Genomic DNA, 21,446 nt, shown 5'->3' on the forward strand with positions numbered 1-21,446 from the left:
CAGTTTCCGTGCTGTACTAAGCTTTAACCCAGAACACACAAGAGACTTTCTGCACACTTTCTGCACTAAGTGATCAACGTCCTTGGCGCGGAACTTCGACTTCCAGTTCTAATGTCACCTTATTCTGTAGCTCGGTCTTATCGAGTTCCATTCAGTCGTTCGTTAGTGTTGGGTGTTGTTTTCTTTTGTCTTTTAGTTTTAGTGTGGCTGCTCGATGGACGTCGTTATTTGTCTATAAAGGTGAGTTTCTATTTTGTTTGGGAGTTTGTGTAGTGAGGTGGTTCGTTTTCATTATGGGGAATTATTTGCCGGTTAGTCTAGTTTTGCCGTTAGCCATTTGCTGGCAATCTGCATTATACTGAGAAGTTAATCTTTGTACTTTTATCTTCAGAAGCCATGGGAAGAAGCCGATTATTCTACTAACACTGAAGTTGATTTCTACACCAGAAGCCATGGGAAGAATCCGATTGACTACCCAACACTTGAGGAGGAATTGGGCATAGTATACCAACACAAAGGGTGAGTGTTTCTGTTTAATAAACAGTGATTCCTTAATTGTTATAAGCTGATGATTGGAGGCTCTGCCCAAAACCTTGAAGTTTTTATACTGAACTGAAATTTGCATTTATCGGCACGATCCCTGAATTTGGAAAATTCGGGATTTGAAAGTTTAGTGCCACTTCTATAGCTGACAGCTCTATGGCTGTCGATTTGGACCTAAGTAACTTGTGTGGATCCTATACAGGTTCCTCAATTACATCGATGACAAGTAAGCTTATAAATAACGCGAGATCATTGACGAGTCCAAACGGTCTTTGAAGCTGAAAAGGCTACCGATAGTGGGTGGGTTTGTGGGTATAATGTTGATTTTCAAAGCCGGGAGATGGCCAGATATCAAAGCCTGGAGTTCTTTGTAAAATGTTGTATTATAAATAAAAGGAAGACTGGCATAGAAAGGTAATCTAAGAACGTTAGGAGTGGGATCAAGCGGAATAAAAATATTATTGAAAAATTTGGAGATGCATTTAATAAATTGAGAGGGAAAACATTTGCTATTAAAGTATTTTTGCAAGAACGTGATTTCATTGTGAAAGGTTTGCCAACTAGAGGATAAAGCAAAGGCTCGGTGAAACATAGTTTACATGGCATTAATCTTAAAGTTAAAAGAGCGAAAACTATCCAAATTTATAGCAAGACTAGTGAATGTCTTTTTTCTAAAAACTGAAAAAGAGAAACCTTGAGAAGATCGTGTTATTGAAATATCTAAAAATGTAACTGATCGTTGGTCTCGTGTTCAGTCGTGAATGTGAATTAGTGAAAATTAAAAACCTCCTAGCATCAAACTGACTTTTAAAAAGTGCAAACGTGTCATCTGCATACCTTTTATAAAACAGTGGATGGTAACTAACGCGGCAAGTGTCAACCATGTGCTCTTCCAGCGAGCTCATGAAGATGCCCGCGACGAAGAGACCAAGTGGAGAGCCCATACCCATACCATCAATTTGTGAGTAAGAACAACAGTTAATAAAAAAAACAGTCCTCGCACCGCTAGATCTAAAAGTTTCTAGAAACCTCCAAGTCCTGAGCAAGAACAGTATTTTTGAATATATGAATTTTTAAGGCTGTAATAATTTTCAGCCAAAGGGGCAAGCATGGGAACTAGATGTTTTGCCTGTTTGCAATTGGTCTTAATGTAAGACGCTACAATAGGGCGGATAGGAACATTATCTTTGTGGGCCTACATTTTCCTAGTCCCATTATTTTCACCATATTCTTTGTCTCTCTTATCTCACTTTGATTCCAGTTTTGTAATTATATTCCCCTGTTCACTTTCCCCGTTATATTCCGGAACCAGATTTTCAGGCAAAATTGTTTTAATATTCATCAAAGCATCCAATCTACGCAAGGAAATACTAAAAACATGAGTCATAAGCGACCACCCGTTCTTTAGAATTTTTAAAATAAATCTACCGACCGCCTATCAATTGTCTGGTATCATTATTACTCAAATAAAGTTTTCTGGCACCTGATGCATTGGACACAAATACTAGAATCTAACTAAAATCATAAACAAAACATCTGAGAAACCGCTAAATAAGTGGACAACAATTCACCGTCAGGCTCTCTCTAAATCAGGATGTGACGTAAAATTAAGGTGCACAACTTAAAATGGCGTCAGAGTGTGATTCGTCATCATTTCGCGCATGAAACATCAGAGGAAACAAAAGATTTGTAGGTCTTGACGTGTTTCTAACGCAGAAAACCTCAAATGCACGCCTTCTGTTTTCTTAAGTACATTATGGCGGCACTGTTTCTGCTCGTCATCCGCTTGGGAAGCCATTACGACTGGGAGACTACGGTTAATTCCCCTTGCCGGGTCAGAAAGGTTTTTTTTTTTTTTTTTTTTTTAACTGGGAGTTACCATGATTGCCCAAGGACAGGTGCGGGTGACAGAAGCCCGGACACCCACAGGTATAAAATGCGAGCTCTCCAGCCACAAGCAAGCATTCAGTGTCTCTCAGCCACAGCAGAATCTTCTTACAGAAGCTCACGCCAAGGCAAGTAGCTGGAAGGTCTTTCCACTTAGGTCGTTATTGGTAATTGTTAATAGTGTGTCCGTACAGACGAAAGTTATAGCATGAGGCAGGGTCGAGACGCTAAGTACCGAGCCTAGGGATGTTAGGTACCGTCTCAAAACTTGGATTAAGGTACCGTCGTTCAGCGTGCTTATTGGTAGCTAGTGGAGAGAGGGAGGGATTGTTCCCGTACTAGACGACGGCAAATCTAAAGGTGGAGATTATCGATCGCTGTTACACAGAAAAAATTTATCAACAAACATTATTTTTTGTTATTTACTGATTATGAAATGGACTAATAAAAAATTAGTCATATTTGTAGACTCTCATAAGGCTTTTTTGTTTAGTCAAGCTGGTTTTCGTATGAAGGCCTCTTCTTTTGAGAAAAGTAACAACCTTCATTTCAACCTCTCTCGTTCCCGGGTTATCCATACAAGTGTTCACAAAACATACACATGCAACGTGAGCATACACACACACATTTAATATATAAATGTGTACATAATATACTTCAATATTCTAAAAATATGACCATTACGTTTCCTGTCTATTTGGGTTAACAAAACACTTCTAGTTACACTGCATTCAAAACTGATCGTATTTCTGCTTTCAAGTTACTGATAATCTCACCTTAAACTAGATTATCCACTCACCTCACACGAACGAGCGAAACAAATCCAACGTTTGTTCATGAACATTTCTTGTTTACTCATATATATATATATATATATATATATATATATATATATATATATATATATATATATATATATATATAATATACATATATATATATATAATATACACACACACACACACCTACACAACCACGTGAACCTCATTAAAGAGAATATGACATTCAGCAAAGTAAATTTAATCAACTGTCGACCGTTGCTTTCCAGATGAAGGTACTCGCCAACCTGAGCATGACCTTTGCCCTCCTCGTCGCCCTGGTCATCGGCATGACCTCGGCCATCCCTTCGGGGCCAGGAGGCATCGGCTACGGCTTCGGCGGCGGTAGGCCCGGATTCGGCGGTAGAGGCTTCGGTTACGGAGGCGACAACAGCCGAGAGGTCGGCTTCGACAATTCCAGGAAGTCGGAGGTTACGGAAGCCGCGGCTGGTAAGCATCGGTATCCGGCCGTTGCCTCAAGGACGCTTCCAGGACGACTGCTGGACCCTCGATCGGATAAACGAAGCTGATTTTTCATATGATTTTTGTTTGTTTTTTCTCTCTAGATTTTTCCTACTGCTTGTCTGAAAGTAACCTTGAAGAGATCGATGTCTTTGACTAACTTACAATAAATTTGAATTTCACGGTTTTTCTGCGGTTTTTATGCTCCCATTCGCTAAAATCACTTTGAAATGGTATCTGCGATCTCTGAGATTGCAAGTAATAATCTAATACATAGTCATAATGCAAACTGAATCAGTTGATTGAATAAAAACAATTCAGCAGGGTGAGCAACCTTGGTTAGAAAATTAGCGCCTGCATAATGGTAAAGAAGATGGTGTCCAATCTTACTTATAGGTCACTTATTTATTTTTTGATGGCAAGGCCTGCGCCTTGTCTTTGCAGAATGAACGAGGGCTCTCGAGCTACACATACGCACACATGTAAATATATAATATATATATATATATATATATATATATATATATATATGTATATATGTATATATATATATATATATATATATATATATATATATATATATATATATATATATATATATATATATGTGTGTGTGTGTGTGTGTGTGTGTGTGCATACTGACACATTCACCAGATCTATTGAACTACGCAGAGAAAGTAGAAAGTTAAGCCCTCTGAAAATCCGAACAATTTGACAAAATGCAGCATTTCTCCTTTAATATGCATTTGGTAATATACAGTGTATATATATATATATATATATATATATTGAGAGAGAGAGAAGAATAAACAAAAAGGGAATTTGAGAAAAAGCATTGTCAATTAACCTATTCAATTTCCGTGCTGTACCAAGCTTTAACCCAGAACACACAGGAGACTAACTGCATCAGGTGTTCAACGTCCTTGGCGCGGAACTTCGACTTCCAGTTCGAATGTCACCTTCTTCTGTAGCTCGGTCTTTTCGAGTTGCGTTCAGTCGTTCGTTAGTGTTGGGTGTTGTTTTCTATCAACTTTTAGTTTCAGTGTGGCTGCTGGATGGACGTCGTTGTTTGTCTGGGAGGGAGAGTTGCGATCTTGTTTGAGAGTTTGCGTAGTGAAGTAGTTCGTTTTCATTATGGGGAATTATTTGCCGGTTAGTCTAGTTTTGCCGTTAGCCATTTGTGGGCAATCTACATTATACTGAGAAGTTAATCTTTGTACTTTTATCTTCAGAAGCCATGGGAAGAAGCCGATTAGGCTACTAACACTGAAGAAGTTGATTCGACATCAGAAGCCTTGGGAAGAAGCCGATTGACTACCCAACACTTGAGGAGGCATTGGGTATAGTATACCAATAGAAATAGTGAGTGTTTCTGATTATTGCTTTTTATTAAACACTGTAAGCTAATCCTCTCCCTCCAGGGGCGGGGCCCCTGGTGTGGGGAGGATGTCCTTTCAGACGTACGGTAAAACTTACCGTACGCCAGGAGGGCTTGCAGTCCGTTAAAAAAAAAAATGGGTAGTTTGGTTACGTAGAGTTTGCTTTGTTAGATTAAAGTTTGCTTTGTTCATGTGTATTTTGCTTTAACTACCATTTGGTCATAGTTAATTATTTACATGTTTATATATTGGCTATCATCTAAACTTTAATTTAGTTTATTACCCACACAAGCAAGATTTGAAAAATATATTTAACGTTAAATTTCTAGGACAAATAGCGATTAGTTGCTCCAATTTAAATGGTTTTTATTAAGTTAGGGCTGAAGATTTGCCCAAACACGCTCAAATTATCTTAGGTTTGCTGAAAGGTACTGGACTACATCAAGACGTAGTTGAGAGTTGAACCCATGTCGGCTGCCACTGGCAGAGTGCTGTTTCAGAATTTCGGATTCTTAAACGCAACCCTGAGAGAGGCCACATTCTGGCTTTGGACCAACACCGTAGTAGCATTAATTAGTAAATGTATTTGCAATGCCATGTGTAAATAAATTCTTTGGCTTAGACCTTTACCTCGTTGCTCTAAAGCCCATGATTGTGTATCGAAGGTTACTGGTGTTGCTCAAGAGAAATTAGCTTCTTATTGCTATTCTCTGGTTTAGACCTTTACCTTGTTGCTCTAAAGCCCTTGATTGTGTATCGAAGGTTACTGGTGTTGCTCAAGAGTAATTAGCTTCTTATTGATATTCTCTTGTTAACCAAATGGTCACAGAATTCTGTGAACAGATTATTCATGGTTGAACACGAATGGCATTCTGATAATGCTAAATTTAATGGTTATGATTGTAGAAATATTGTAGGGATCGCAAGTTTATAGTGAATTTGTGCGTTACCAGGAAAGATTATCATAGCTAAAAGGGATTCTTTTTATTAGGATATTAACGACCGGGTCGTTGGCCATCACTAGTGCACTTGTTCAAGCTGTTTCAAGTGAAATAAGAGGCAGCTACTAAATAGAGAGAGTGTGTGTTCCTGGTCTGAAATGTGGAGGAACAGTATAATATAAAAAACTCGTACGTAGTACACTGTACTTCAAGCGATTACTAGAAATTAAGTAAACTAACTAGAGGAATGAAATTGTTTTTTTTTTCACAGTTTGAAATATTGGTGTACTACTCCAGTAGTTCCCACGGTTTTGTGCAAAACTTCTATGCGGTAGTGAATGAGAGCTGATAACAGACAGACAGCTCTCCGTCATTGGCGGTCATCTCAGGTACTTTTGTCCTTGAGGATGTGTTGAATGAAGTATTAAGCTTGCGAGAACAGTTTATGTAGCGCTATGAGTAAAACTGGTTTTGATTGCTTCGCACAAGTTTTTATTTGGCGAGTGTTGGAAAATTTCTCGAGTAAAATCTGGTTTGTCCAGAGAATGGGGCTTTCAACCAACTATGGTTTTGTGATCGCATTTAAAATAAAATTTAAAGGGCTCATGTATTACGGAATAACTACCGAGGTTTAGTATTTAAAGTTTCTTGGTATAACTAAAGCGATCACTAACAACTGAAATTTTTTTGCCGTGAAATATTTGCGACTACCACTCATGAAGGTTTTGAGTAGAGGGTTCCGGAAGTGGAAACAGTCCGCTTAAACCATCAACCGTAACAATTTCCCAGATCCTCAAAGCATCATAGAAAGGTCCATGCTTGACGATTACAGCATAAAACTGTTTTGATTACATGTTTTTCTGATGTTTACTGGACGTCAGAGATTTGTTGGGCGTTGCAAATGACGTCAGACTTATTAGTTGGTTGCTAAGCTAATTCGCAAGTAGTTGTTAACAGCATCGGTTCTCCAGTGAGCTTAGTATTTGTGTAGGAAGAAACGCCGTTTGACGATAGATATAATTAGCCGACGTGGAAGAAAAAACTAATGAGTTTAGGACTATAATGAAACAATGGATGACTTGCCTTCGTTCCTTTTAACGTCATTGCTAAAAGTACCACGATAAGTTTTTCGTGCCTTTAATTATTATACCTTGACACTTGATTTCTTTGCTCCATATGTAACCAAATTGATTCTTATCATTGTTATAGCTATCATAGTTTTTGTGACTTGTTTTTACCCCCGTAGTACAGGCTTTGCATAACCATAGTACATCTATCAAAGTATTTTGTGAAGATACTTGCGTCAGGAAATAGTGGAAGTCCTTGGAAAGAATCTTACTTTAAAGTTTTTTTTATTCCACCGAGCTTATTCCTGTGCCAGGGTTTCTCTGGGAAAACTCATAAAATCAAATAAAGAACATTGAGTAAATATGCCAGTTTAAAAAGAAAAAATTATCTCTAAAAAACAGTATATTATAATCCTCTTTGTTTCTCTTTGTTGCATGTGCTTTTATACTTGAATTGAAAAATTGACAACGTGATGGAAAAAGTAATTTTTTTTATTCAAAACCTCTCCCTTTTTAAAGATCTGTGCACTGACCGCAAATTTTCTGTGCTCTCATCCTGTAAAAATGTAGAGCAGAATTATCTCAAGATCGCATGTTTAGTTCAACGACTGTTCTCGTGTTTGTTGGCACATTGCGTGGAAACTAATATTTCTGTCTTTAAGACCAAGTTATAGCCCTTAAGACCGCAAGGAAGAAATTTCCGTTTCTGTACAGAATTCACGAACTACCAGTTTTGGCGCAACGAGAGATGAAGAGGTGTAGACGTGGAATGGGTGCTCAGTGAGGGGACCGGTGTTTAATAAACAATAAATCCTTAATTGTTAAAACCTGATGATTGGAGGCTCTGCCCAAAACCTTTAAGTTTTCATACTGAACTGAAATTTGCATTTATCGGCATGATCCCTGAAGTTGGAAAATTCGGGATTTGAAAGTTTAGTGCCACTTCTATAGCTGACAGCTCTATGGCTGTCGATTTGGACCATAGGCCCTGTCCACACTAGCGGGCATGTCCGTCGGGCACTTCCAGCTGTTTATATTTTCTCTTGCTTCTGAAGCAGTGTTACCAGACAATCGCGTCGTTCTGGCTCCATACTTGGTCGGTCAGTATAGTGGAACGGTTATGGGAACAGTGTTTGTCCGTCGGGCAGTGCCCGCTAGTGTGGACAAGGGCTTTAACTTGTGTCGATCCTATATGGGTTCCTCAATTACATCGATGACAAGTAAGCTTATAAATAACACGCGAGATCATTAATGAGTCCAAACGGTCTTTGAAGCTGAAAAGGCTGCCGATAGTCAGTGGGTATGTGGGTATAATGTTAATTTTCACAGCAGTGAGATGGCCAGATATTAAAGCCTGGAGTTCTTTTTAGAAGGTTGTATTATAAATACAAGGAAGACTGACATAAAAGGGTAGTTTAAGTACGTAAGGAGTAGGATGAAGTGGAATAAAGATATTATTAAAAAATCGGGAGACGTGTTTAATAAAAAAGTGAGAGGGGAAAAAAGTTGCTATTAAAGTATTTTTGCAAGAACGTGATTTCATTGTGAAAAGCTTGCCAACTACAGGATAAAGCAAAGACTCGGTGAAACATAGTTTATACGGCATTAATCTTTAAAGAACGAAAACTATCCAGATTTGTGCCAAGACTAGTGAATGTCTTTTTTCTAAAAACTGAAATAGAGAAACCTTGAGAAGATCGTGGTATTGAAATGTCTAAAAAATGTAACTGATCGTTGGTCTCGTGTTCAATCGTGAATGTGAATTAATGAAAATTAAAAACTAAGAGGGCAAGTATCAAACATGTGCTCTACCAGTGAGCACATGAAGATGCCCGCGAAGAAGAGACCAAGTGGAGAGCCCATACCCATACCATCAATTTGTGAGTAAGAACAACCGTTAATAACAAAAATAGTTCCTCGCACCCGTAGATCTAAAAGTTTCTAGAAACCGTTCTTATGGAAACCATTAAAACGAGACTCATCCATAGGAAAAAGCTTACGTCAAATAATAACAATGGTCTGCCGTACTTAAGTATACCTTAGTTTTACCAGACCACTGAGCTGATTAACAGCTCTCCTAGGGCTGGCCTGAAGGATCAGACTTATTTTACGTGGTTAAGAACCAATTGGTTTCTTAGCAACGGGACCAACAGCTTATTGTGGAATCCGAACCACATTATAGCGAGAAATGAATTTCTATCACCAGAAATAAATTCCTCTAACTTTTCATCAGCCGGCCGCGGGAATTGAACTCCGGCCCATCGAGTGACAGTCTGAAGCTCAACCGACTCAGCCAACAAAGGGCTTTTTTTTTTTTTTTTTTTTTTTTTTGTACAGGTACATTCGTAAATAAGGACTCGACATCGTAGCTTACCATAACAAGACCCAAGTCCTGAGCAAGAACAGTATTTTTGAACATATGAATTTTTAAGGCTGTATTAATTTTCAGACAAAGGGGCAAGCATGGGAACTAGATGCTTTGCCTGTTTGCAATTAGTCTTAATGTAAGACGCTACGGTAGGGCGGATAGGAACATTATCTTTGTGGGCCTACATTTTCCTAGTCCTATTATTTTCTCCATATTCTTTGTCTCTCTTATCTCACTTTGATTCCAATTTTGTAATTATATTCCTCCTGTTTACTTTCCCCATTCTCTTCAGGAACCAGATTTTTCACCGCTTTACAAAGTAAAATTGTTTTAATATTCATCAAAGCATCCAATCTATGCAAGGAAATACTAAAAACATGAGCCATAAGCGACCACCCGTTCTTTAGAATTTTAAAACAAATCTACCGACCGCCTATCAATTGTCTGGTATCATTATTGCTCAAATAAAGTTTTCTGGCACCTGATGCATTGGACACAAAGTACTTGAATCGAACTGAAATCATAAACAAAGCATCTGAGAAACCACTAAATAACTGGACAACAATTCACCTTCAGGCTCTTTCGTTGCATACATGCTAAATGGGGATGTGACTGTAAAAGTAAGGTGCACCGCTTAAAATGACGTCAGAGTGCGATTCTAAATCATTCCGCTTATGAAACATCACAGGAAAAAAAAAGATTTGCAGGTCTTGACGTGCTTTGAATACAGGGAACCTCAAATGGACGCCTTCTGTTTTCTTAAGTGAATTATGGCGGCGCTAAATCTGCTTGCCATCCGCTTGGGAAGCCATTACGACTGGGAGCCTACGTTTATTTCCCCGTGCCAGGTCAGAAAGCTATTTTTTTTATTTTTTTTACCCGGGAAAGCTTAAGTATATCTTAGTTTAACCAGACCACTGAGCTATCATGACCGGCCGAGGATAGGTGCGGGTAACAGAAGCCGGAACACCCACAGGTATAAAATGCGAGCTTTCCATTCACAAGGAAGCATTCAGTGTCTCTCAGCCAAAGGAGAATCATCTTTCAGAAGCCCACGCCAAGGCAAGTAGCTGGAAGGTCATTCCACTTTGGTCGTTATTGTTAATAGTGTGTCCGTGCAGACGAAATTTATAGCATAAGGCAGTGTCAAGACGCTAAGTATCGAGCCAAGGGATGTTAGGTACCGTCTCAAAACTTGGATTAAGGTACCGTCATTCTGCGTACTTACTGGTGGCTAGTGGAGAGAGGCAGGGATTGTTCCCGTGCTAGAGGACGGCAAATCTAAAAGTGGAGATTATCGATCGCTGTTACACACAGAAAAAATATATCAACGCACACTACTTTTTGTTATTTTCTGATGATGAAATAGACTAATAAAAATTAGTCATATTTCTAGACTCTCATGGGGTTTGCTCTAATGACCTCTTATAATGCGATGGATCAAAATTTAGCAAGGTTAAGTTAAAGAAGTTGGACAGCTAAATAGGTAGAAATGAAATGGAATAGGTGTGAGAATGAAAAATAGAAGTTAGAAAGTAATTGCCCCGTAATTCCATTCTAGCTAGGCACACTGTAAGCGGCATAACTTCACAACTTCACCAGGCATTTACAGTCGTGACACTCATGAGTTTGTCGAAGTCTTTCACGAACGTTTCGTTCTTGTGGGAGATCAAGGCCTCTCATTCAACTGCAAAGATACAGTTTTTTAAATTTATATTTTAAATTGTGAACATGAGATATTACAGATATTTCACATTTAATCAACGACATTGCGTATGTTTTTAGTTTAGTCATGCTGATTTTCGTATGAAGGCCTCTTCTTTTGAGAAAAGTAACAACCTTCATTTGAAACTGTCCAGTTCTCGGGCTGTCCATACAAGTGTTCACAAAACATACGCATGCAACGCGAGCATACACACACACATTTAATATATAAATGTGTACATAATATGCTTCAGTTTTCTATGAATATGACCATTACATTTCCTGTCTATTAACAAAACACTTTTAGTTATATTGGCTTCGAAATTTATTGTATTTCCGCTTTTAAGTTACTCATAATCTCGCCTTAATCTAGATTATCCATTCACCTCACACAAACTAGCTTGCGAAACAAATACAACGTTCGTTCATAAACATTTCTTGTTTACTCATATATATATATATATATATATATATATATATATATATATATAATATTGTATATATATATATATATATATATATATATATATATATATATATATATATATATATAATATTGTTTATATATATATATATATATATATATATATATATATATATATATATATATATATATATACACACACACACACACACACACACACACAACCATGGAACCTCATTAGAGTGAACATCACAATCAGCAAAGGTAAATTTAGTAAGTTGACCTCTCGACCACTGCTTTCCAGATGAAGGTACTCGCCAACCTGAGCTTGACCTTTGCCCTCTTTGTCGTCATCATCGGCATGACCTCGGCCTTCCCCCGGAGATCAGAAGAAGGCGGCTACGGCTTCGGCGGCTACGGCTTCGACGGCTACGGCGGCGGTAGGCCCGGATACGGAGGTGGGTACTTCGATTACGGAGGCGACTACGTCGGAGAGGGCGGTTTCGGCGATTCCGGGGAGTTTGTAGGTTACGGAAGTCACGGCTGGTGAATATCCGTATCCGGCCGTTGCCTCAAGGACTCATTCATGACGACTGCTGGAGTCTCCAAGGGATATACGGAGCTGAATTTCATATGATTGTTGTTTGTTTTGTCTTTGTGAATATTTCCTGTCTGTGTCTAATAACTTTGAAGATATCGATGTCTCTCCCTGACTTACAATAAATCCTAATCTCACGGTTTTTATGCTTCCATTGGCTACGTATATAAATATTTCGCTCACACTACTAGCAATCTCTGAGATTGCAAGCCATGCAAATCAGATATCTAATACATGGTCAAACTGCAAGCAGAATCAATTGATTCAGTAAAAATAGTTTGGAAGGTTAAGCAATCTTCGCTAGATAATTGACGCCTGCGCAATGGTAAAAGTAACGCTTTCCCTTCTTACTGGTCACTTATTTGTTTTACGATGGCAAGGCATGCCACCTTGGGCAGGTACTGAACTCACACACACACACAAAATTCGTCTTGCTAAACAAGAGTATCACTTTGGATCATTCTATTGATACATATATATATGTATATATATATGCATATAATTATATATGTGTGTGTGTCACTCCACAGTGAATGCAGTAAGTTAAATCCTTTGAAAATCCAAATAGTTAACAAAAGGAAGCATTATTCCCTTCTCATATTTTCATTATACATATATATATATATATACATTATATTATATATATATATATATATATATATATATATATATATATATATATATATATATATATATATACATATATATACACACATATATATATATATATATATATATATATATATATATATATATATATATATATATATATATATATAAAGGAAATAAACAAAAAAAGGGATTTTGAGAAACAAGCATACTCAGTTGACGGTTAACCAATTCAATTTTCGCGCTATACTAAGCATTAACGCAGAACACACACCCGAGACTTGCTGTGCTCGGCGTCCACTGTCCTTGGCATGGAACCTCGACTAACCGTTCGAATGCCAACTTCGTTCTCCAGCACAGTCGCGGAGTCTATTATAGTTGAGCCCTGTTCTGTCGTTCGGTGGTGCTAGGTGTTGAGTTCTTGTTATTCCGTTGTGGCTGCTCGATGGATGCCGTTTTTTGACTACGAAGGTGAGTTTTAATTTTGTTTTGCGTAGTAAGGTGGTTTGTTTTCGTTATGGGGAATTATTTGCCGGTTAGTCTAAGTTTTGCCGTTAGCCATTTGTGGGCAATTTACGTTATACAAACAAGTTAATCTTTGTACTTTTTATTTCAGAAGCCCGGGGACGAAGCTAATTCGACATCAGAGGCCACGGGAAGAAGCCGATTCGACTCCCCAACACTTGAGGAGGAATTTGGTATAGTATACCAACACAAATGGTTAGTATTTGATTATTGCATTTTTTTTAACACATCGCAAGCTAATCCTCCCCCACCAGGGGCGGGGCCCCTGGTGTGGGGAGGATGTCCTTTCTGATGTACGGTAGAGCCGTACGTCAGGAGGGGGCTTGCATTCCGTAGTTAGAAACAAAACAAAAATTTTTTTTTTTTTTTTTTTGCTCCTTTTGAGTTAATTTGATTTTGCTTTGGTACATTTGGTTTTGTTAGTTAACGTACATTCTTTGAAACAACCATGTAGTCACTGTTAATTTTTTGTATTTTAGCTACTATTTAAACTAAAAATTTTATTTTTTACTTTACCAAAACAAGCTAGAAAGTTTTCTTGATTTGTTAATGATTTTAACGTAAAATTTTAAAAAATCAGGTATTAGTTGAAAGAGTTGAATTCATTAAACTAGGGTTGAGAACTTGAACGAAACGCGCATCTCCAAGTATACTTTCTTTGCAGGTCTGTTGACAGTTTACATTTTGGTGGACGAAAAGACGCAGTTGAGAATTGAATGTAGTCGGCTGCCAATGGCTGAGTGCTGTATTTTAACTTCGGATTCGCAAGCGCATCCCTAAGAGAGGCCGCATTTTAGTTTTGGACTAACACCATAGTAGCATAAACAGCATGGTGCCCCACGAACTAGGAAGTTTTCGTTTTACATCTTTTTACACTGTTGCCTGGCTCAGAGCCAACACTCATCACTTCATTGAACCGAAAGAATGGCTTCATTGAACCTAAGGAATGGCCCTCAAGTCCAGCATCTCAACGTAATGGATTTTACCACGTGGGGGTTTACTGTTACATCAACTTCAGTTACAGGGGAGAGAGGTCAAAGACACGATCCTTAATTGTTGATTGAAGCCTGGAACAATATCCCGCTTGAATTCATCCAAACGGCGACTGGAAGTTGGCTAGATCGTCTACGTCGTTGTGCAGCTGCCCACGGAGAGCATTTTGAACACCACATCTAACATTTGTTTCCGTTTTGTTTCCAACAATTAAATAAACTGTATCCTATTTCCTGTTTTTTTGTGGCGCATCTTGTAGTTAATGTATTGGTGAAATGTCATGTGGATAATTCTTTTAGACTACCTAAATGCTATTCGGCCTAGGTTTTGCGTATTAAAGGTTACTGGTGTTAAGAGTAATTAGCTACTTGTCTTGTCTCGGGTTACCAAATGGTCATAGAATTCTGTCGACAGATTGAGGGTTGAACACGAATGAAATTTATTAATTTGCTAAATCATGGTGATTATAGAAATACTGAAGGGAACGCAAGGTTCTAGTAAATTTGTATGAGTTTACTAAGGAAGCAGTATTAGCTTAAGCGGCGATTTGCCGGGATAGTAACTAGAGGGTTGATGGCGATTATTAGTGCACTTTTAAAAGTTAAAATGAAGTAATGGGTAAAAGTTAAAATGGGTAGAAGTTAAAATGAAGTAATGGGTAGGTGGGTAACACTAATTTTCTCTGGGACTGAAATTTGCAGGTATATCTCTAGTGGAGATTAGTGTACGTAATGTTTACTGGAGCTTGAATAAATTAGCTGTAGGAATGCAATCGAAGTTCGGGTTAACTTAATTGATTTTCAATAGTTTTAATATTAATAATAGTAGCACACTGATCCCTAACGGATTTGCGTTAAACTTTAATAGGGTAGTGCATGGTAGCTTAACCGTTGAACTACTGTCATTGGTTGGTAATTCATGTACTGTACTTGTCCCGTACTCTTTCATAGTGGATATACATTTGAAGACACTTAGTATTGTGGAGTAGTTATGTAGTGATTTATGACAAATATGTTTTAATTGGTTAGTCAGTTTTTACGATGCTCATAACTGGCTGGGGATGGAAAGGTTTTCTTAAGTCAACTCGGGTATGTTAAAAGAATGAGAATATTAAAACTGTTAAGATGAACAATGAGTTTGTCTCCGTAGGGGGTTAGTGCCGTCAATGCATCTCACGTAGTGCACCCTGTAGGGATTACTCAAGGGTCTTTGCAGCGTCCCTTCGACCCCTAGCTGCTACCTCTTTCATTCCTTTTACTGCACTTCCGCTCATATTCTCTGTTTTCGATATGACTTTCCGCCCTCTCTAACAATTGTTTCATAGTGCAACTGCGAGGTTTTCCTCCTGTTCTACTTTTCAAACCTTTTTATTGTCCATATCAGTTTCAGCGCTGAATGACCTAGTAGGTCCCAGCGCCTGGCCTTCGGCCTAAATTATGTTCCATTCAATTCTAATTGCCGTACAACTTCCCAGCTCTTCGAAGTGTCTCGTACAGAGGTTTGTTACAGCGAGGTTCATTCTTAGCGATTCAAGTACAAAATGTTTTGATTGCTATTGCTTATATGATGTTGACTGGACGTCAGAGATCTGTTTGGGCCGTTGTAGATGACATCAGAGACTTATTTGCTTCCCAAGCCCATTTGCATGTTAATGTTAATGGTGTCAGTTTTCCAGTGAGCTTAGCATTTGTGTGGGAAGAAACGTTCAGTGATACATATAATTAGCTGCTGTGAAAGAAAACACTAATGAGTTTAGGACTATAATGAAAGAACGGTAGACTTCGTTACGTTTAACGTTATTGCCAAAAGTACCACGATACGTTTTCCTGTTTTTTTTATACCTTAATAATTTACTTTACTTCGTATTTAACCAAACTGGTTCTTATCATTTTTATAAATATAATTTAATTACCTATTTTTAGCCGCGTAGTACAGTCATTGTGTAAACACGGCACACCACATTCTGGAAATAACCGTAAAAATTCATTGGTTATTTGTTGTACTCTATCTCCTTGTGCTTTTATTTTCATTGTGCTTTTATTCTTTAGATAACTACTACAAGTTGAACAAAACCACCTCCGAAACTCGGTGATTAAACAGTGAGTAACACGACCATTTTTTAAGTATAGGCCGCCATCACCTGTGCGGTAAAAGGTTATAACATATTATCCTCTGACAGCTAATGGTAAAATTTGTTCCGCACCGTTTGTCACCTTCGAGGAACCGTGATGTTGCAGGATTTGTGGTCCTATTTTTTTTTTTTTTTAATCCTTTGCCATCAAGTGTTGCGACAGGGATCCTCCCTTCGAGGTATGACCGTATGGGTATTCCCTTTTCGAGATCATCTCTCTCTCTCTCTCTCTCTCTCTCTCTCTCTCTCTCTCTCTCTCTCTCTCTCTCTCTCTCTCTCTCTTTCCCCGGGGTAAGGAACAAAGGCATTCATCGACGTGACACATGAAGGGAGTAAGTTAAGTATATCTTAGTTTAACCAGACCACTGAGCTGATTAACAGCTCTCCTAGGGCTGGCCCGAACGATTAGATTTACTTTTACGTGGCTAAGAACCAATTGGTTACCTAGCAACTGGACCTACAGCTTATTGTGGAATCCGAACCACATCAGGATGACAGGATAACGAACTATATAATAATAACTGGGCATTGCCTCGACTTCGCCTGAATGAACTTTCGTTAATGTAACCTCTGAGATATTGTAATCTGATAGTTAGCATGAATGCATTCTGCCTTAGTTTCGTTGTTATGCCATGATTCATGCCCGTATACCAACAGACCGTACTTTGCTAATGTACAGTCTTGGAACTGCCATCAGTGCGCTTCAGGCGGTGCACTGTAGGCATTACTTATGGTTTCTTGCAGTGTCCCTATGGCCTATAGTTGCAACCCCTTTCATTCCTTATACCGTACCTCCGTTCATATTCTCTTTCTTCCATCTTACACTTTCCACCCTCTCCTAACAATTGTTTCATAGTGCAACTGCGAGGTTATCCTTCCTTTACACCTTTAAAACGTCCTGGGTAATGTCGTCAGTGCACCTCATGTGGTGCACTGTAGGCATTACTTAAGGTTCTTTGCAGCGTGCCTTCGGCTCCTAGCTGCGACCCCTTTCGTTCCGTTTACTCTACCTCCTTCCATATTCTCTTTCTTCCATCCACCCTCTCCTAACAATTGATTCAAATTGATTCACATTGCAACTGCGAGGTTTTCCTTCTGTTACAACTTTCAAACCTTTTACTTACTGTCACTTTCCGTTTCAGCGCTGAATGACCTCATAAGTCCCAGTGCATGGCCTTCGGCCTAAATTCTATATTCAATCAATCAATCAAAACGCCCTTTACTCTCAATTTCCTTTTCAGAACGGGATGACCTCATTGGTCGTAGCGGATGCCCTTTGGCCTAAATTTTATATTCCAATTCCAATCTTACTTCCGTATGCATTTTCAGTCTAAATAGCAATAAGGACTATTTAATAAACGATGCAATCTGGTCATGTTTACATATGATTGCGACGAGGGTCTCAATGACTTTTCTTCCTAGTCTGCTGCACCTAGTCACACTCTAGGACGCAAATGGCGTCTTAGCAGCCGGCGTTAAGCCCTGTCCACACTGGCGGGAACTGTTCCCATAACCCGTTCCACTATACTGACCGGCTGAGTATGGAGCCAGAAGGATGCGATTGTCTGGTCACACTGCTTCAGGAGCGAGAGAAAATATAAAAAGCTACGAGTGCCCGGTGGGCATGCCCGCTAGTGTGGACAGGCCCTTAGACGTGTCGTCTACGGTAGCGACAACAGCCGTGAAGTTGGATACACGATTACGCAGAGTGTTATTACGACGATTCTAGAGAAGGCGATTCCGTTGGTGTGGAAATAACGTGAATGCTAGTTATTATACACCTGGCAGCCCATCGTGTCTGAATGGTGCATGGTCCGGGACCACCGAAAGAGATGTTTCTCGGTGGTCTTGCTTGGTCCAGGTTCTCTACCGGGCATTAGCTTAATTATATTGTTTTACTACTGGAAAAATCTATGTGTATGTCTCGTATAATTTGAGAATTGCAATTTTAATGTTGGAGAAACAGCAGTAATTTGTCTAAATTTCTCTTAGAACGTAAAAGAGTTATAAGAGCATACAACGGGAACGAAGGCGTTAGCAGTTCGTTTTTCGAATAAAAATAATAAAAATAAGTTACATTCCAGTAAAATAATATAAAACCCGATAATTAAAAAGCGCCGAGAACCGGAAGGGCCATTAATTAAGGTGAATATGTCTTGCTGGAAACAGGCCTTTGGAAAGTTGCCAGAGAAGTTAGTCACGACATTGTTGGAAGTTAACGGACAAAATTATGTGCGGGAGAAATAAATTTTTTGCCTCATATCGGGATCGAGCTCAGGAATCACTCTCTGTACCCCGTGGGAAGGTCGAGCCGCCAGTGCACCTCACGCTCTGCACTGTAGGAATTACTAGAAGTTCTTTGCGGCGTCCCTTCGGCCCCTAGCTGCAACCCCCTTTCATTCCTTTCACTCGACTTCCGTTCATATTTTCCTTTTTCAGTCTTACTTTCCACCCTCTCCTGACAATAGTTTCATAGTGCAACTGCGAGGCTTTCCTGGGCTGAATGACCTCGTAAATCCCAGCGCATGGCCGTTGGCCAGAATTCTGTATTCCATTCCATTCCACTGTTTCGTGGTTAAGGGCGTCATGTACCGGGTAACCTCCGTTATGGTGGGGTGGGGGTTGGGAGAACCTTATACATGAGAGGCGGGGGAGAGAACCTTGTACATTAGTGTCGTAAGTGTGAACGAAAATGTACACCTGGTGAGGTCTACGAGAACAACATGCGTAAGCAGTCGGACTCGATTAACTTTCAGTCAAATTATCTCTTAGGGAGTCAGTAGCCCAAGCTAAAGAATCTGGTAAAATGCCCTTGCCAGAACGTGGTCGTTCTTTGTATTTCAGTAATAATGATCGTAATAATAAAAATTTCTGGAGTACGACACCGGAAAATAGAAATAATAAATAATCTCAATAGCCATAAACATCAGTATTCTGGTGCCTTGTCGTATGATCAATTACTCATCAGAATCAACAAACAGTCTTGAGTCATAACAGCAAGTGACGTCATTGCACTTGCGGGTAATTCTTGGTATTTAGTTTAAAATTAACTCTTGATATTACCATTGCCATGAAAAGGGAATAACACGATTTCCAACTGAACCAACATTTTTCGCTACTAATTGGATTTTTTTTAAATTACTTGGGCAGATATAGCAATAATTAGCGCCAGGATTCTCCGGTTCATAGGTAGGCCTATATACATCGCTGTTCAGCCATGTTTGTAGTCCCAGTTACAGATTGCAATATATTTGCACACTTCACCGTAAGTACATTTCTGATAGGGAAGAAATATCTTTACAGTAGATAACTAAGGCGAAGTATAAGGTAAAAAATAGCGTAGAATTGGATTGATACGTGATGTATTCAACGAGGACAATTCTTATAAAAAATGCTGAACTATTGAGAGTCAGTGATATTCCGATAAGTCCTTACATTTGTTGTAGTTTATTGCGAGGTCAAAGCAATTTCCAGTAACAACAAGAAACTAATTCAATCTCACAGACAGATAAAGCATGAAGATAGACAATTTTTTAAAGATAGATAATTTTTCAAAGGCAATCTTTTAAAGACAGATAATTTTTAAAGATAGATAATTTTTTAAACAGAATTTTTTCATCTAGCAGAAGCATCGCACAAGTGCATTTGTGATAGTGCCGCATAACGAAGAGAAGACTTCCCAAGCAAGCGAATAAAAAACAGGCTGAAGTCATCAACAGTGATTCATCGTCCACGACACCAGAGACTCTTCAGGATGAATACCAAGAGCCTCTGCAGGACGAGGCTGCGATCACCACACGTGAGTCTTATGCACAGCAACGACGCCTACTTCGTGGGAGTCTCTCCCCCCTTCGTAGCCGAAGACTTCGTTGCTGTCACGACCTCCGACACCAACGGCGAGGCCAACGCCGCTGACTTGGGGCACAGCGACGCTGTGAACCACCGGCACAGCAGCCGAGGCAACTGGCACAGCAACAGATGCGTGAGCGACGGGGACACTCACCGCATGCACAAAACCAGTAGAGGCTCCAGTGCCCACCACTCCGTAGGGCTTGGCAGCACTCAGATGGACTTGGCAGATGGCGATGAGGCCGAAAATCAACACGGTTTTGCTCTTCTGCATCATCTGTGGGTCGGAAAAAGTGTTGTTTTGCATAAAAATTTGTGCAGATGTGTTCATCATCATATATGTGCAATGTACTGACATACATCAGCTTTCATTTGCTCATGAAGCTGGAAGAACATCTGCGTGCGCTTCAGTAATATATATAATATAATCTAACTGTGTTCTGTAAAGTTAAACAGGCTCATTAAAACACTATTTACAAGGCAAAACTATACATTGTGCTTACCGAACTTCTGTCATCTTGACCACTGGCGAATGTGATCAGGATTACAGAAGTCTGTAAATCGAGATATATGATGTTGCCTCGTAAATAGTGTATTTACAAGAAAAAAATCATATATTTCGAGTACCAAACTTCTGTAGCCCTGAGCATTGGTAAATGTGATCAGGATTACAGAAGTTTGTTAATCGAAATATACGGGGCCTTTTGACTTCATACGTAAGATATGTAAGTATGTACTGAATGATCATTTAGAAGTACATTGACCCATTTTTCAGATCAAATGTATCTTCGGCAAGAATTAAAGAGGAGCAAATTTACAAGTGTCCTGTAAGACCTACCTTATTGGTTATTCAGAAAAGGTTATGCTTGAACACTGGTCTGCGCTCGAGTGTGGTGGTTGAATCCTCAGAATCACGGTTATATACCTTCCTGGGCTCACCTCATTCGCGTGGGCAATATCTCTTCCTCGCCTCCTCCCTCCTGGATGATTAGGAACAGGATCCTTCTGCCTAGAAGGGAAGGATCTCTTGCGCAATTATCCCCCTGTGGAGAAAAAAATCACAGAAGAAGCATGTTCAAAAATAAAATTTACGTTTCGTCATGTCGTCCTCGCACGTAAAGGAAACAAAGGAAAGGCTGGACATCGTA

At 39.2% G+C, this 21,446-nt stretch overlaps 1 protein-coding gene and 3 long non-coding RNA genes across 4 annotated transcripts; 3 read left to right on the plus strand and 1 right to left on the minus strand.

Annotated features, from left to right (window-relative positions):
• The first annotated feature begins 2,408 nt into the window (after positions 1 to 2,408).
• On the plus strand, positions 2,409 to 3,897 carry LOC136854188 (uncharacterized). Its single transcript, XM_067130495.1, has 2 exons — positions 2,409 to 2,558; positions 3,479 to 3,897. The coding sequence occupies exons 1-2, from the start codon at positions 2,424 to 2,426 to the stop codon at positions 3,776 to 3,778; spliced, it is 435 nt and encodes a 144-aa protein (XP_066986596.1). The 5' UTR covers positions 2,409 to 2,423; the 3' UTR covers positions 3,779 to 3,897.
• Positions 3,898 to 10,331: 6,434 nt separating this feature from the next.
• Positions 10,332 to 12,328, plus strand: LOC136854189 (uncharacterized). The gene is made up of 2 exons (XR_010857659.1): positions 10,332 to 10,527; positions 11,898 to 12,328. It is a non-coding gene; the product is annotated as an uncharacterized lncRNA (long non-coding RNA).
• Positions 12,329 to 12,927: 599 nt separating this feature from the next.
• Positions 12,928 to 14,549, plus strand: LOC136854191 (uncharacterized). The gene is made up of 2 exons (XR_010857661.1): positions 12,928 to 13,520; positions 13,990 to 14,549. It is a non-coding gene; the product is annotated as an uncharacterized lncRNA (long non-coding RNA).
• Positions 14,550 to 19,794: 5,245 nt separating this feature from the next.
• Positions 19,795 to 21,276, minus strand: LOC136853919 (uncharacterized). The gene is made up of 2 exons (XR_010857580.1): positions 21,137 to 21,276; positions 19,795 to 20,575 (listed from the first exon to the last, which is right to left on the minus strand). It is a non-coding gene; the product is annotated as an uncharacterized lncRNA (long non-coding RNA).
• Positions 21,277 to 21,446: the final 170 nt, after the last annotated feature.

This window comes from Macrobrachium rosenbergii, chromosome 28 (assembly GCF_040412425.1).
Source record: "Macrobrachium rosenbergii isolate ZJJX-2024 chromosome 28, ASM4041242v1, whole genome shotgun sequence".
Lineage (NCBI taxonomy): Eukaryota > Metazoa > Arthropoda > Malacostraca > Decapoda > Palaemonidae > Macrobrachium > Macrobrachium rosenbergii.

Excerpts from the sequence above, each read along its gene's own strand:
- LOC136854188 (XM_067130495.1), top strand. The coding sequence starts at position 2,424 with ATGATTGCCCAAGGACAGGTGCGGGTGACAGAAGCCCGGACACCCACA. Across the intron at positions 2,559-3,478 it reads TTACAGAAGCTCACGCCAAG|ATGAAGGTACTCGCCAACCT; the intron begins GCAAGTAGCTGG and ends GTTGCTTTCCAG.